The 17,748-nt window shown below is 41.7% G+C and overlaps 1 protein-coding gene across 3 annotated transcripts in view; it reads left to right on the plus strand.

The window, feature by feature from the left end:
• Positions 1-17,748, plus strand: part of DPYD (dihydropyrimidine dehydrogenase) — a 542,988-nt gene that overhangs the window by 294,673 nt on the left and 230,567 nt on the right. For all 3 annotated transcript variants that reach the window (XM_073356962.2, XM_073356960.2, XM_073356961.2), the window contains 2 exons: positions 6,846-7,030; positions 16,115-16,330. In XM_073356962.2, coding sequence (XP_073213063.1) covers positions 6,846-7,030; positions 16,115-16,330 — 401 coding nt within the window. The remainder of the gene's footprint in view (positions 1-6,845; positions 7,031-16,114; positions 16,331-17,748) is intronic.

Raw genomic sequence — 17,748 nt, forward strand, 5'->3', positions numbered from 1 at the left:
CTTGACGGTTACTGTAATTAGTTTTGGCACTATATTTCCCCTTGTTGTGCATTCTCCTACTCTCTGTTGTTCCTTTTGCCTTTCCTGTATTCTCTTCTATTTGACTTTCCTTCCACTCAGTATCGGAATCAGGCATGGAAATTTCATGAGCATCTCCCAACCATCTCCCCCAAATTCCAAGTTTAAAATTCATGTAAGCAGTTGTGCCAACCTCCATCCCAGAAGCCCATTACCCTCCCTACTCAGATGGAGCCCATCCCATAAAAACAGTCCATTGTCTGTGAATGCCTCCCAGTGGTTGAACATCCCAAAGCCTCCTTATAGCACCATTGCCTCAGCCATCTATTGATCATCATAATCTTGTCTTGCCTTCACTCTCCTCCTCTAGAGACATGTAGAATCCCACTGAAGATCACCTGAGCCTCCATTTTTTTAGGTATATTCCCCGGCCTGACATAGTCTTTCTTGATGTGTCCCAGTGAGACTTTAACAGTATTATTTGTTCCCAAATGAAGGACAATTAGTGGATTCTTTCCTGCTTAGGATTAGGATCTTCTTCAGCCCCAGGTCCACATCCCATATCTTAGCTCCCGGTAGACAACACAGCCTTCCGTTCTCCAGAAAGCTCTGGTCACAGGCCTAATGATCAAATACTTTCCAGAACCATAGTCAGTTTGAGATATTAAATGAAAGCTAATGTATTGCTGCATAAATGTTACTGAAGTATTCCCAGTAATACCACTATAGTTAAGGATCTTTTTGCATTTTCCTTATGAAACTTCCTTTTCAAAGTTGAAGAAAATGCCTCAGTCTGAAGGTTATGTTTGGTGTGATATTGTGATTGTTTAAATATTTTTAAATAAAACCTTCTCAGATATTTTTGTTTTCAGCTACTAGGAGTGTCCAGGCTTTAGTTTAGTTTTGGGTTTTTTTGCCAAATTCAACCACAAATGTATTTTTTGCAATCAGTAAGTCTTTAAACTTTGAATAATAAGCTAGGACACTAATCTTTACAAAGAATACTATGAAAAGCAATTATTTTGCATGTTTAGCAGCTATTTTTCAAAGTGAAATACGGTGTCAAGTTTCAGCACCAGAAGCGGTTACTCTATTTTATTGCTTTATACATAGATAAAGGCCCAAACTGGTACCATTTTCATTTAGTTTTGAGAGTGTATTACAGTGTGGAATACTGAATCCAAACTGCTGCCTTTGATTTTGGATCTAACTTGGTTGCGAAAAGCACTTTGGATCTGGGTCCTAGGTATTTGAAGAGTGAAAAGAAATATGTGACCGAGTATATTGTGCTTGTATCTTTCTTTCCCAGTATAGTATTTTGACTCTGAATGTACTCCGCTCTCACACAAAGAGATACTCTACACCTGTTTTTCCGTCCAGCAGAAATCCCACCTGCTCCCAATTATCTCCATATCCCCAGAGAGTGTATGCTTCTGGAAGGGGAGGGCATGGTCTGGGGCCTGGAAAGGAAGTTGGGAGGGGATATGAAAGAAGGGCTGTAGGTTTGCTGTGTGCTTGAACGTATATTTGCGCAATACCAGGGGTGAAAGTAAGTTAGAGGACTTACCGGTATGCCGGAGTCCTGAGCAGGGGGTGTGGCCTCAACCAGAAGAGGCGGGGCCTTAAATCCCTGGGCCCTTTAAATCTTGATTTAAAGGGCCCAGGGCTCCAGCTGCAGTAGTGGCGGCTGGGAGCCCCAGGCCCTTTAAATCACCCCTGAGCTACCAGCTGCAGAGGCGGCTGGGAGCCCTGGAGCTCAGGGGTGATTTAAAGGGCCCAGGGCTCCAGCTGCTGCTACTGCCGCAGAGCCCTGGCCCTTTAAATCACTGAGGTGCTCTGGGGACTCCCGGCTGCCACCGCTACCCTGGGGCTCAGGGCTCTGGCAGAACTTTATAGGGCCTGGGGTTCCTCTGTGGTAGCAGCTGCCAGAGCCCTGAGCCCTTTAAATCCCCGCCTGAGCCCTGCAGCCCGAGCCCTGGGGTAGCGGCAGCCAGGCTCCGTCGGGGATTTAAAGGGCCCCGGAGCTCCAGCCGCTGCTACCACCCCAGCCCTTTAAATCCCCTCCGGAGCCCTGCCGCCGCTACCCTAGGGCTTCGGCCGCAGGGCTCTGGGGAGGATTTAAAGGGCCGGGGCGGTAGTGGTGGCTGGAGCCCAGGGGCCCTTTAAATGCCTGCCAGAGCCCCACCACTGCTACCCCAGGGCTCGGGCAGCAGGGCTCAGGTAGGGATTTAAAGGGCTCCGGGCTCCAGCAGCCACTACTGCCCTGGCCCTTTAAATCCCCTCCAGAGCCCCGCCGCCGCTACCGCAGGGCTTTAAATTGCCGTTTGGGAAAGTTGGTCCCAGTACGGCGCACCGCCTCTTACTGGTATACCGTACTGGCTTACTTTCACCTCTGAGCAATACTAAGAGTTTGCTCTCATATATTAGTGCTGGTGGCAGACTCCCATATGTCTGTGTCTTAGCAGTGTTAGAAGATGGCTAACAGTGTGCTTTTACATGTACTTTGGTAATGCCTGTGCTTGGCTTACTGCGTGGACCTATGCATGTTTTGGCAATGCAGGCCATTAACAGCATACAGTATGTGGTCCAACTGCTCCTCTATACTAGGTAGATTCATAATGTTCAGCCTGTGCGGCTGCATGCTGTTTTATTTTACTCCATTATAGTTCTAGGTGAAGGGTAAGAATTTTTTAAGTGAGGAAGGGGATTATGTAAATTGGCAACGTTGCAAATGAGCAGAGAAAAATGTGTATTCCAACATATTGCTAAATCTCTAAATCCAAACCTAAAACTACAGGTGGTTTTGGTTTTGACTTTGCAAAGATAAAACCTGACTGAGGTTTTGCCAACCCAAAATACACACACTTAGGCCCATCTCAAGTAAAAACACAACACATATTTGACATTGTTCTATAAATACTGAGAAATATTCTTGTCATATGCTAGCAGGTTTCTCTTTTACATATGTGACAGCACAGCTACATCAGTTTAATTGACCTTGGCAATCTGCATCTGCTAGTGATATGTCCCTGAGGAACACTGCAGTTTTAAACTGCATTTTATTGCAGAAACTTGGGTGTCACAATATAGTTAAAGCTATATAAAAATAACTCATTTTGATACATGGCTTCAAGATTTGCTACAAGTATTTATTCGAAAATATTTTTTCATTATAAATTAAAATGTCTTTCTATTTATAAAGAAGCAAATTTAAAAGTTAAAGTAGGAAAATAATACACAGTTAAAAATTGTTTGGTATTGAGAAAGATGACTTTTAATAGATGGTGGTGGGATGACCTTAAGTTTCGTTATTTGTATTCATGTCCCATTTGTACTGTTCCATGCAGTACAAAAAGTAGTGTGGTGTTCTGTGCATTTCAGCTTCTGTTTTATGTACAATCTGTCCATCTGCTCTGTGTGTGTAACAAATAAGAGAACTAAGGATATCTTTTCTGCAATAATGTTCCATAGGAAAAGAGGAGAAAATAGTTGCTTTGTGTTTGAACAGCATATATTTCTTCCCATGTAATTTACACTTTAATTCACCCTTGCATTACTCCAGATTTCCGTCAGTGTAACTCAACTGAAATTGCGATGGCATAAAACGGGACTAACATCGTGGTGAATCAGGCACTTGGGCTTCCCATTCTGTAGTTAACATTGTAACACTCCTATTTTAATTTTTTTATTTTTCAGTCGTCTCCAGGCATATAATTCATGCACACATGTGCACGCGCACACACATACTTTTTCCTGACCTCTTCTCCCAAAGCAGGTGGTCAGTCAATGATACCACGCTGTGGGTGTTTTTTGGAGATTTTTTGTGATAGTATTCCTGCTTTTCCTAAAATAAAAAGAAGAGTGGATGGAGATTTATAGGCTGAGAAGGAACGGTAGTCCAGTGGCTAGAGTTCTAGCCAGGATCTTGGGAAACCAGTATTCAGTTTGCTCTTCCACCACGAACTTCCAGTGTGACCTAGGCCACATCTCTTTGTTCCTCATTCCCCATTTGTAAAATGGGTAAAATTGCACCTCAAAGGGGCATTGTGAAAATAAATACATTAAAGATTGTGGGAAAAAAAGATTGGGAGGTTTCAGATGACACTTTGATAACGGTGTCTAAAATAGAAAGATTAAACAGAACAGCATGCTAAAAATTCCTAGAGTAATGTGGGAGATCCTGCAGTTTCGAAATCTAGCTTGCTTGGAACTGAAATGAATTTCAAAAAGTTCCCACACAACAAAATTCCCGAAAATAATTATTTGGAGTCAATGAAACATTTCATTTTGATTTTGACTTGCTATTTTTAAAATGTTTATATTTATAAAAAATAAAAAAAAATTCAATCCAAAAACTCATTCTGAAATGAAAAAGTAAAACATTTTATTCTGAAAATGTTGAGAGAGGGTTTCTTAACCCTGTTGAATTGCTTTTTTTATTAAAAAAAATTCAGAAGCAAAATTTTGTCAAAATCATCATATTCCCCAGGGAAGTTTCAGTTTAAATTAAACAGCTTTTTCAGGTGGAAAAAGGTTTTGTCTCAAAATTTTCTACAATCATTGCCAAATAATTAACTTTCTAAAAATGGCAGAGGGTCATGTCTGTTGTGAGGGAAGACTCTCTTGATCATTGCTGTGTATAAATATTGAAGATCTGAAGAAACTGTTACAAGAACAGATGTGGAAAATCATTCTTTCAGTTCTAAACTTCAAAAATGCCATTCATCTGCCTCAACAGGTGGGGGAACATGAGGGGCCTGATGGTGAAAGGGGACAGCCTCAGCAAGAAGGAAGGGAGACACTTGCTGAGGGTTACCAGGTAGCTCCTCCCCACCCCTTGGAGTCTCTGGCATTGATTGGACAGTAGGGGAGAGGGGTGCTGATTCTCCAGCATTCCCTAGCTCCCAGAATTTAACCTGGGGTGAGAGCCCTGTGGATCCTCTTTCAGCTCCATTTCAGCAGCCCCACACTATTCACTCTGAGAATGCATCCTGACAAATGCCACGATCACCTGTTTGAGGGTCAGGAATGAATTTTTTCTCCTACGGGCCAATTGGCAGAGAACCAGGGTGTTTTTCACCTTCCTTGAAGCACCTTCAAGACCTAGTGGGTTAAGCAGGAATTCACCTAGTACTTAACTGAGGTACTTGGTTGAGTTGTTAATGTTTTGCAACTTGTGGCCAGTTTCCAATGTGGTTAAAAGGATAAAATGAATGGTTCCCAGAAGTAAAATACTGGGATGGTGGTGATGGGCTTTGGGCTTATGAGAGCTTGTGGGCCAAGGTCAGGTCAGACCTTTTGGCCCTCATGGGCTGAAGTCCCCATCCCTCTGTCTCTCTTAAGGAGGGGGGGTGCAGGGGAAGGATGGTAGGACTCAGAGCAAGCTGAGTCCTGGAGGGTAGGCTGAGGAGAGTCTACCCCAAGTTATGGGTTATATGGTAAGAGCCCTGTAACCCCCACACTGGACCCAATTATATGCCTGGTATAGGAAGCTCTGGGTGATGGATGAGTAGGGCCCCTCCCCTGTGTTTGTTTAATAAAAGTTGCAGCCTGCCACTTAAAATCCATCCATATGTCTGTCATCATTTCACTGCTGTGTCTGGATCAAGGGGACATGAGTCAGAGGCTGGGAGGGCAACAACTTTGAAAACTACTAAGTGTATATGTTTGTTGTGCTGGGAAGTAGAAAGGTATTTTGGATACAATGTGAGTGAGTGCATAGACAAATGAGGATGGGATGAATGGATGATGCTAGGATAAAAGAAGGTGAGAATGCCCCTTGTTCACCAATGGTGACTAGGGCAGGATTTTCAAAAGTGCAGAACATTAGCCTAACTCTGTGTCCATTGATATGAATAGTAAAACTCCCAGTGATGTAGGTGAGGAAAGCCAGCACTGAGTATGCTTGTAAATCTCAATATAAAGTCTGTGCAGGATTTGTAGTTCGTGCTCAGGAAGTGATCAATAGCGTATCAGAGTCAGTTTGTTCCTTCTGGCGCAATTGACACCACCTCTTTCTTCCCCGCATGATATTCCTGTACAGTTAGCTCTTGCAAATACCTAACTTAGCAGACATCTGAGAAATGGTTTCTGTTGTGACACTTGTTGCATATTCATTCCATATGCTAGACATTGGATCGGGGTGGCCAACCTGAGCCTGAGGAGCCAGAATTTACCAATGCACATTGCCAAAGAGCCACAGTAATACATCAGCAGCCGCCTATCCGCTTCCTCTCCCCCACACCTGCTCCCAGCGCCTCCAACCCACCGGCAGCCTCACCGATCAGCAGTTCCCCACACCTCCCAATCAGCTGTTTTGTGGGATACAGGAAACTTGGGGGGGGGGTGGCGAGGGTATTTCAGGCTCAGAGTAGGAGGCCAGAAGAGATGGAGTGGGGGCAGGGCCTGTGGCAGAGCCAGGGGTTGAGCAGTGAGCACCCCCCAGCACACTGGAAAGTTGACACCTGTAACTCCAGCCCTGGAGCCGGTGCCTATCCAAGGAGCCGCATATTAACTTCTGAAGAGCCACATGTGGCTCCAGAGCCACAGGCTGGCCACCCCTGCATTGGACCTTTGCATGTGAATCGCCATAGTAAATGCACTTCTCGATTAACTCTACTGGAAGTCAAAGTAGAAACACAGTGATACAGACTGTAACAATGGTTCCCATTTCTAGCATAAGTGGCCAACATTTTAAAACAATGTTTTATTTCTTACTTTTATCATTGTCTATATACAGTGGATTGTAGCAACAATTGCTTAGTAATGCTGTTAAACCATCTCCAGATCATCTACTTAGTACCTTTTTATCTTTCACTTAAATACAGTAAAAGAAGCCATGAATCCTATCCAGTTTAATAGATGGGGTCTTCCTGAAGTGGATCCAGAGACCATGCAAACCAGTGAACCATGGGTTTTTGCTGGTGGTGACATTGGAGGTTTAGCTAACACTACAGTGGAATCAGTGAACGATGGAAAACAAGCTTCCTGGTATATGCATAGATACATACAGGTGGGTGGTCTTTAAAAGTAGTTTTCCTTTCCAGCTGCAACTTAATATTTGTTTTCACACACACATTTATTGGTTTGATTTTTTCCTGGTTATTGAAACAATTGCCATGGATTTTTAGAATTAAATATGTAGGTTTTGAGCACATGCATTGCAAATCTGTTAGATCAGTGATTCTCAAACTTATTTTATTGTGCCCCCCTTCTTTGTGGCTGTAATAGTTTACACCTTCCCCTCCTGCCACACAAGTACATATACTGACAAAAAAAGAATCAACATTCAGCGCTCACTAAATATTAAAAACAGTAAAGCATTGATTCAAACAGAGCCAGTGATCCATTGTAATAAGAGCAAATGCAAAACTATGATTGTGTTTGATGCTTACAATTAAATGTGCACACCATGTCATAGCAAATGGATTAATGTACAGATGGCAACGGCTTTGTATAATTCTTTTCAAGCTTAACAGAAATCTGTCAAAATGCACAGCGCCATCTGAGGACCTGATATGTCGGGAGGAATCAGATGTACGCAGTAATTTTCCCCCCTAAAGCTTCTCATGCCCCTCTCCCTCTCTCCCCAAATGCATTGTGTGCCCCCCTGGGGGGCCCGCTTCCCAGTTTGAGAGCCTCTGGATTAGATAATTAAAACTATAGATGTATAGTAACAAAAATGGCTTTGGTACATTGAAATTAGATTTTTTTAAAAAATGTGTAAATCTTAAGAATATTCTTCTCTCCAACTCAGAGTTCCACCAAGGTCTCTGGTCTGCTATGGCTTCTTCCACAATAATCGATATATGCCGAAATATGATTTAGGTAATGTGGGGGGGGGGAGTCCATCAATATTAAAAAGAACCTCTGAACAGCACAGAAGGTATAAATTAAATAGGGTCACTCTTATTGCATGGGGAAGATCCTATTATTTATAGAGTGCAAGTGTACCAATGCTTGACAAAACACGTGTGCGCGCGCACACACAAAAAAGGGATTGCAGTACAGCTCTGACAAATCTGATAATGGGGCTACTGGAGCAAGGCAAATACAAAACCTAATTCATGGAGAAAACCAGTGCAAAGAAATGGGGTTTAATGGGTTTAAACCCTTGAGCAACCAGGTGACTAAGCATTTCCCCTTCGCATGCTGTAGAGATGATACAGAGTGAGAGCTGTGATCTGTTCTTCTCTCCCCCTGGTTTAATGTAAAAACAGGCATAGTGAGCAAGCTCTAGTCTTAGATCAGGTGCAGAGGGACCATAGCAGAGCAGAGACCTTGGCCTTTGTGTGGAAAGGCAGCCACTAAAAAAATGTTTGTAGTACGAAGAATTCTTTGGAACAAACAGAAAAGAAAATATTTTCTAAAGAAAATGGATTTGAATAACTGAGGTAGTAGCAGTGCAATTCCTCCCCCCCCCCCACCCCTTATGAGACACTGTGTGTGTGTGAAGCTTCATATTGTTTCAGTCTGCTGTGGCTTCATAAAAATACTGTATGGCTCAAAACTCGTTTTCGCTATCAGTACATATATTTCTCATTTATACTGAAGCAGTGTTTGTCAGCTGTATTTTTAGACCCCGTCCAAATACTTAGTGTTAAACATTCTACGCTTTGATGTGTGAGTACATTTGTTTTGGCAACTCTGTGACCCTCGTGAGGGTATCTCCTCCCTCTCTCCTTATTCCCTCTCCAGCTTCTCATGAAAACATGCATCACTCAAAGCATCTCTTATAACTGCATTGCCGTAGAAGGACATTTTTTTTATTCCTCTGAAACATTCAGTATAGTGGAATATACTGAGCATTTTAAAGGGAGTTTGAAAAGTTGTGGCCTGAGAATTTAGAATTTTAAATCAAACAGACTTGATGTTAGAGTGCTTCGGTTACCCTTTGCAGGTTTGAGGCAGCTTATTCGACCTTACAGTCTCACCAGGAAGCTAATGGGAAAGCCTTGCAGCAATCTTCACAGGAAAGTTTCCAAATGTCAAGTGTCATCTTTCCAGCTGCTAGATGAATGGGTAGCCAAGAGGCATTTATTTGGATGTATGGTCCCTGTAAAATCTGGCTGCTGTGGTGGGGAAGACTATAATTTGGCAGTTACTTTACCAATATTTGCATCAGTTGCAATCTTAGTAACAGGATCAGGGACTTCATTTTTAGGGGAGTTGTGATTTAGAGCCAGATCACAATGTTCGAGCATTTATATGCCTAACACATTGCTCTGTGTGTGGGTACACATACATATATATGTAAATTGTTCCTCAATTTTGAACTAACTGTTGAATCCTCCCCTGCTTTAGATAAAAATACCCTCATGAAATAGATTGACTTTCTCTCATCTACAGGATTGTAAAGCTGACAATTTCTTCACATTCTTAGTGTTTGATTTAGTAAAAAGGCTCATTTTAGGTTTCAGCTGTTCCATGTACAATGTATCTATTTGTATTTATAAAAAATAATTGCCCGTTTCCCAAGCCACTGACTGTACTAGTACCACTAAAAATATAACTAGCATGCAGTCCACGCTTGGCAGCATCAAAAGACCAATCCAAACAATTCTAGACCACAATAAAATGTGAAATTAAAAAAAACAGCATCCCAGTTAATTGCTTGTCGTTTCTTTAAACAGCACACTCCTCACATCTCAGCCTAGTTCAGGCAAAAGGCTGAGCAAACAGATGGACTTTACATGTGCCCTGAAGCTCAAATCATTCAAACTCTGGCATGCATTCAAGAGAAGTGTGAGTTCCAGAGTCAAGGGCTCTCCAAAGGGAATGCCTTATGTTCAAAACTAGGAATTATTTACAGAAGCATCTTGGCTGATCTCACACTTGACGTTCTCCATCAGTAACAAACCAAACATTCCTTGCTTCTCAGCATTCTTCCACCAGCTTGAAAAGCACAGGCTTGGCTGAACTCTGTATCTTTATGGTCTCTGTAAACAAGACCAGACAAAACCAACTGAGGATGGGAAGTACTTTTGTCCCTTCCTGGTCTGACTGTTCCATTAGAACTTTCCTCTACATTCTAAATAGAATCAGTGTAATTCAAAGTTAGAGGAAGATAAAGATCCATGTAGAAGTAACCCCATTTACCAGGCTGCCCACCACTCAGACTATTTCCTGAGGTCTAGATTTTGTTTGTTATGCCATGAACATGTAATGGTTTCCGTGCTTAATTTATTTAGGGCTTATCTAAGCTTACAGTGCTGCAGGGGGTTAGTAAAGATGCAACCAACACAGACAGGAGAGCTGCTCCTGTCAGCATAGGTACTCCACCTCCCAAGAGGCAGTAGCTCTGTCAGTGGAAGAAGCCTTCACGTCAACATAGCGCTGGCTAGGAACTAGGTTGGTCTGACTGCGTTGTTGAGGGGGGTGGATTTTCCATACTCCAGAGTGATGTAGTTATACCAGTTGTTCCCAAACTTGTTCCACCACTTGTGCAGGGAAAGCCCCTGGTGGGGCGGGCCAGTTTGTTTACCTGACGCGTCTGCAGGTTCGGCCGATCGCAGCTCTCAGTGACTGCAGTTTGCTGCTCCAGGCCAATGGGAGCTGCTGGAAGTGGCGGCCAGTACATCCCCCATTTTAAGGGCACTGGTATTGTTCTACTTAAAGCAGATCTCCCCCCAACTTTCCCATGCAATAAATAAATAATGTGAATTTTATATCTAGTGAGCCTGGACCGTATTTCTTTTATGAAGACTGGCCATTTCCTCAGGCTTATCTTTGAAGCTGTTGGCCATGTTGGCTGCCTTCTATTCAGGCTAAATGAGGGAACAATTAAATGTCCCCCTTGTTTAATGTTAGCCGAAACATTGGAAAATGCTGCCCTAGGGACTAAATTGTATGCAAACAGAAGGTAGCTGGTGAGTTATTTGATTTCAGCTGCATGTATATGTGAGTCAGAAACAACCAGGAAGCAGGTAGAAAGAAACAGAAAGGCAAGGAGACAGCTAGAAAAGCACTGGGAGTGTGGCCCTGAGAGAGAGCATTTTCTGTGGTGCTGGCTCGAAAGAGGCTTGGACTGTGAGCAAAAAAACCTCCTGTTGTTAATTCCTGCAGTGTTTAGGAAAATAAGACTTTGTACATACTTTGTAAATAAATAAGATTGCACTGAAGAAATACCTGACTCCATCATCAATTTCTTCTTTTAAACCAGGGGTTCTCAAACTGGGGGTCGGGATCCATCAGAGGGTCGCAAGGTTATTACATGGGCGGGTTGCAAGGTGTCAGCCTCCACCCTCAAACCACACTTTTCCTCCAGCATTTATAATATGTTAAATATATAAAAATGTGTTTTTAATTTATGGGGGGTGGCACTCAGAAGCTTCCTATGTGAAAGGAGTCAGCAGTACAAAAGTTTTAGAACCACTGTTCTAAAGGAAACAACCCCCAAGTCCTCAAATATTGGGTAACAGGTTGAGTCAAAAGGGGTATCAGTATGGTGTTAATTCATATCTCTGAGATATAGGACTTCTCCTATTGTGCTTCAACAAATATGTAATTTTAGAATGAATAAGTGCATATTTACAAAGCCTATTCAAGTTCTTAAAGGATACACAGGCGATAATACACTGCAATTCAATACAATTGTTTAATTTGAATAGTGTCTTTCATACAAAATGCTTTGGTGACTGATTGTAAATAATAGAATTACACAGCTAAACAATAGAAAAGAGAGTGAGTATGGGCAAGGAAGAATAGATGTGTTTTTGGATGAGATTTTAAATGAGAGAATCAATGAAGTGTAAAGATGCAGGAAAATTGTTCCAGGCTGCAGAGGAGAAGGCTCTCAGTAAACCAGTTGTGTTGATGAAACTTAGCATTTTTTTTAGTGCTCTGTGTGTTGAAGGCACCATGTAGACATTGACTATATATACTAATGCCATGAAGTAGGTGGTCAAGTAGTTATCCACAGGTAGGGAAACAGACAGAGACAGGTGAAATTACTTGCTCAAGGCCACACAGCGAATCAGTGTGAACGTTTTAATACTCAGGATCTTCCTGGTCCTGTACTCTTCACTACAGAGCACACTGTCTTGTCTGCAGGAGTATCCAGATCAGAAGAAAGAAGACCAATGCATGCAAAATGTTTGTGGATTTTGGCATGCTTTTCAAAGAATCCTAGAGACACGGTAACCAGGTATCTGAATTCCCACGATTGTAGACTCAACTGGTTGAAAGCAAATTAGAGAAGAATTGGCAAGCATTTTTAATCTTCTTTTTCTAAAGGTTTGCCTACAGGTTTTCTTTTACTGTGTGTGCAGTGTCAGGTCAATCTTTATTATAAAGCTTATTTTTTCCTATTAGGAACCTATATAGCATTTTAATTTTTTGAAAAGTTTGCTTTGTGAGAAAATAACACATCATGAAGTAGTAAATTTAATTCCTTTATGAGCATTGTGCTGAACAGAGAGGTTATGAGAAGCAAAACAAACATAAAAAAAGAGCAAAAGGAAGTGTGACAAGAGGGGGGGAAGATAAATCTGCAGGAAGCATTGCTACTGACTGTTGAACCCTCGGCCTCATCTTACAGCAGTGCATATTTTGTCCTTTTGATTTACTCCCCTGGATTCCCTAATTCTTGTCACCACCTATGCCAGTCTTTTGGGATGAAAGATGCATCTTAGACACCACCTTGTCGAGCCAGCGATCATCAGAAGTGTGGAAATGTAGTATCAGGCTGTTGGAGGTATTCAGGCTGTAAAAGTGGTTTCCAAACCACTATGACAAAACAGACAGCAGTGACCCTCATTAACAGGGAGTAGAGCACCAGGAGTAGGCAGCTTCTGGTGGAGTCAGTGCATTTTTGCATCTAGGTGGAGTCTCATCTTTTTTCTCTCTCCAGGCAGTTTACCAAGGGTGTAGAGAGAGTGCAGAATCCTAATGTCAGGGGAAAAGGTCTATAGTTGGAGGTGTTTCAGTGGATGGTTGGAAACCCTGGTGATCAACTAGTTTGCAGGCCAGCATGCCCCAAAGCTTTCCTGTTCTTACATGGGCACATTCAATCTGCATGTCCCAAATTCCTTTCATTAGAGGAGGGTTTTTTGTCTTGCACAAGCCACGTTTTATTTATACAGAAAGCACCTTTGTCGCCTTTAGCTAAGATTCATTTGAAACCAAATTCATTTCATGTGGCAGTGGAAGTAGCTTTTGAAGATTAAGTCATGCGGCCAGGAAACAGAAACAGGACGACATGGCTTACGCAACTAATCAAATACTGAATTTTGAATAACGACTGTTTTGAGGCATACCAGGACTGAGCAGTTCTTGAGCAGTCCACAGGCAGAGCTTGAGCTGCATCCCGCGCCCGAAAGCCTTCACTGCAATTAAACAGCCCCTTAGCCTGAGCCCTGCAAGACCAAGTCAGCTGGCACAGGCCAGCCACAGGCTTCTTATTGCAGTGTGGACATACCCCAGAGCTCTGGGGAGTATAATCTCTTGAGTGCACTGAGTGGCCTGTATGGAAGGAAATAGTTCAGTAATTCATTTTCCCCCATACTCTTGCTGTCTTTGTTATGGCTAGCAATGTAAAGGGCACTACCCAGAAAAAGGTCATTACATCAGGGAAATTTGGTCCCAAATGGCTGGAATCTAACAAAATCAGCTTTTCTCAGGTGATTTCTTCCATTTTAGAGAACATCCACAGCTCCAAATTTTCTGTTGGCATAGTTCCATTAACTTCAGTTGTGTTACACCAGCCAGGAGTCTGCCCCAGGAGTCATGCCACTTCTGGATTTGGACCCTACCTGGGAGGAAAATACAAAGGGTCAGGTGATTTGAATATAGCTCTTTAAATTTCGGAGGACACGAGTAGATTTTGAGGTTCTGCATCAAGACTTTCTTTAATTAAAGCCCATGAAAAATCTATAGTAGTTCTCATCCCCGCCGCAGCCCTGTAGTAACATGCATAAGTGAAAAATGGAGTAAATAAGCTCTTTAAAAACAAAACAAAGGGCAGCAACTCAAGGGTTGGAAGATTTTACAGAGTTCTTGGAGTATCAGCTCCGTCCTTACATAAGAGATTTCTTTGTGTGTTTGTGCTTCTCAAGGAGTTGAGAACCCCTCCACTTTTTTTTCCCCTTTGGCTTTACTGACTCAAGTTCAAGGTTCTTAGGTTATGTCTGCACTGCAATTAGATGCCTGCAGCTGCCCTGTGCCAGCTGATTCAGGCTTTCAGGACTCAGGATAAAGGGCTGTTTAATTGCAGGGTAGACATTCAGTCTCAGGCTGCAGCCTGAGCTCTGGGACCCTCCCACCTCACAGGGTCCTAGAGCCTGGGCTACAGCCTGAGCCCAAACATCTACACGACAATTAAATAACCCCTTAGCCTCAGCATCATGAGCCCAAGTTAACTGGCATAAGCCAGTCATGGGTTTTTAATTGCAGTGTAGATATACCGTTTGTGGCACAGACCGTAATTCCATCCATCATGAACTAGATAGGATTCTGCTCAGTGTCCATCCATGCAACTCCTATATTTGCCAGCTCGTTAGGGTGTTTCTTCTCCAAAGGCTGAGCCCGCTGCCTGCTCATTATGTTTGCCATGCTTAAGAGCAAGAGAACTCACCTGTAATGATCCAGGCATTGTGAAGCAAAGCCACTGATCTGGTCAGTTCTTAAGGATTGCTGTACTGTAACAACACCTTCAAAGTGATTATGGCTAATCAAATATTTCTATCGTTTGTAAATGGAAATTATTTGCTTGATAGTCAAAAGCCAGCTATGTTAGGGTTGATTGAGTCAGTTCTGGGGAATAAAATGTGCAATGAGTCCGTGTGCAAAAATGCCTTATAATTTTTTTATTGACGCATGCATTCATATGTATATTTTCTCTTTTAAAAAAATCAACCGGCTGAGATATTTTTAAAACTGTTAGAAAACATAGCTACAACATTTATATTGTTTGCTCTTCTTTGGTCCAGTTTCTAGCTACCAATCCAGAATTAGGGCCTGATTCTGACATCCTTACAAAACTCACATAGAGTAGTACTTTACTACAGTGCTACTGTCAGTTATGGCTGATTCACATTGTTTTTTTATGGTGTGTAGGCGCCTGGATGAATATTGCCGCCAGTGATGACAGGTTGCTTATTGATACTGCATGTGAAACACTTTCACTCTTTATGATTCCTGGAGTCTTTCCTCTTTAGTGTATCTAAGCAACAGTTGTGTCGTATGATACAGTTAATCCCAATATTGAAGCACTTATTCATGTGAATAGTCCTAGTGGTTCTAAAGAGGACCTCTTTCAATGAGTATAGATTGCAGCATTGAATGCCAGGTACCCTCACCGCCCCAGAGGTTGATCGGGTGTTAACTGATGTTTGTTGTCGTTTTGGAAATGGTATATTAACTCTTCTCTCCCGCAGTGTTTAAAAATATGAGAACATTAATAATTAAAATGCAAATCATGTGTTGCTGCTAGAAATGAGACTTGCACCAGTTTTTTTTAAAAAAAATAGAGATCTATTTTAAAATTGATGGGAAGCAAAGATTTTACTTGTGAAAGAAAATAAATGTAGGTGTAAGACTGAGGCCTCAATTCTGCAAAGACTTGCTCACATTTAATTCACAGGCTGTGAATTGTTACACTGACTTCAATTAAACTTCAAGGGGCATAAATCTTTGCAGCATTGTGGTCTATAGTAGAAAACTCAGTTGCTCAGTCCCATTGCTTATCTTTGGTGTTCCTTTAGTCAATACTATAATGTCTAGACTTCACAAGGCTCAATTAACCATGGCCTTGGAACATTAACTCAGAGTGTCTTTGATAAACTGTACGTATGCATGTTTCATTGTACCTGTTGTTTTAACAAAGTTATTTTATTTTAAAATAATATTTTATTTATTTATTTATTTATTTATTTCAGAGTAATACACTGAAATATTATTTCAGCATCAACACCATGTTCCCTTTTAAAATGAAGTTGTTTGACGTATGACTTTTTGCCCATGGCCAGCTAAATGTTTTCATCACTGCAAGCATAAATATTAGAATATTTTAAGTGTATCAGTGATTTTTTCCCCTCATGCTAACAAGAAATCATATAAAATTCAGATGACAAAAATATTTGTATATTTGTTTTTACAGTCTTTATATGGTGCTGCAGTTTCTACTACTCCAGAATTACCTCTCTTCTATACTCCTATTGATTTGGTAGACATCAGTGTAGAAGTGGCTGGACTGAAGTTTCCAAATCCCTTCGGTCTTGCCAGTGCAACTCCAACTACTAGTTCCCCAATGATTCGAAGAGCATTTGAAGCAGGATGGGGATTTGCTCTGACCAAAACATTCTCTCTCGATAAGGTAAGGAAATATTTTAAGGCGTATGTAATTTCATGGTATGTTCTAGTCATGATCTAAATGTTTTGAGAATATAAATAAGTATTAGATCCAGTCAGCTAAAAAGCTTTTAGGGTTCTATTAATATTCTACATACTTTTCCAGGGCTACTATTAACTCAGTTATTTGCTTCTGGCAGTACCCATCGAGTGCTACGTGCTGTAGACTCCAAACAAGGCACAGCCTCCATTCCAAAGCATTCCCAGTCTAAAAGAGACAAAATGAACAGATAGACAAAGTATAGCAGGAGAGGGTTCTGATTGCTTAATCAAGGGGGAGGTTGGCCTCCTTTTGATAAAACAATGTTTGATAACAATTTGTTTCTATTTTGCTGATAATACATATAGACTATCCCCACTTAACCCCCAGCCTTTCCATTACTAGTCAGGTAGTTCCTTTTAGGAATCATAATGGAAATAGGTTTTCAGGCAGGATTTGAATTGAACAGCTCACAAAGACCTTTCCACATGTAAGAGCTATCAGGATGCAGTCAAAGAAATTACTGTGTGAGCAATGGATTTAGGTATCTATGTAGATGTTGGAATCACTAGGGGAGTTTAGGAATGGTAGCAATATAAGACAGGACAGAAAGATAGGGAAGAGCAAGGCTTTACTGAAGGCCTGGAATGCAAGGACAAGAAGCTTGAATATGAAGCAGTAGGAGAGCAGAAGCTAGTGTAAGATGAGGTCAGAGTGATGGCCAAGGAAGATTATCTTAATGGCAGTATTTTGTACATATTGGCAGTGGGTTCAATGGGTGTTAGGCTAAGAGAAGGAGGAGGTTGTAGCAATCAAAATGAGAAACTGAGGGACTGAGCAAGAATTTTAACTGTAAACACTGAAAGAAAAATACAAATCTTAGAAATGTTTTGGAGGAAGAGGCAACAAGTTTTGTACATGGCTTGACTGTGTGGGGAAACGAAGAGGGAGGAGTCAAAGATGAACCCCAAGTTGCAGGTCTGAGTAATATGGAGCATGATTGTGGTGTTGAAAAGCAACAGATAATAGGATGGACTTGAAGAGAGCTTGGAGGAAACATAAGGAGCTCAGCTTTGGCCATGTTAAGTTTCCTGTGGCAGTGAGAAGATGTCAATGAGGCAGCTGAGATGCAGAATTGGATGGATGGGGACTTATCAAGAGGAAAGAGGCAAATTTGTGAGGCATCTCTGTAGAGATGGTAATTGAAGTAATATGAGTAAATGAGATCATCCAGAGAGAGTGTAAAGTGAGAAGAGAAAGGGAGTAGCAAGAGTGTCCTTACAAAATATCAGGTTTCAGAGTAACAGCCGTGTTAGTCTGTATTCGCAAAAAGAAAAGGAGTACTTGTGGCACCTTAGAGACTAACCAATTTATTAGAGCATAAGCTTTCGTGAGCTACAGCT

This window comes from Lepidochelys kempii, chromosome 8 (assembly GCF_965140285.1).
Source record: "Lepidochelys kempii isolate rLepKem1 chromosome 8, rLepKem1.hap1, whole genome shotgun sequence".
NCBI classification, from domain to species: domain Eukaryota; kingdom Metazoa; phylum Chordata; order Testudines; family Cheloniidae; genus Lepidochelys; species Lepidochelys kempii.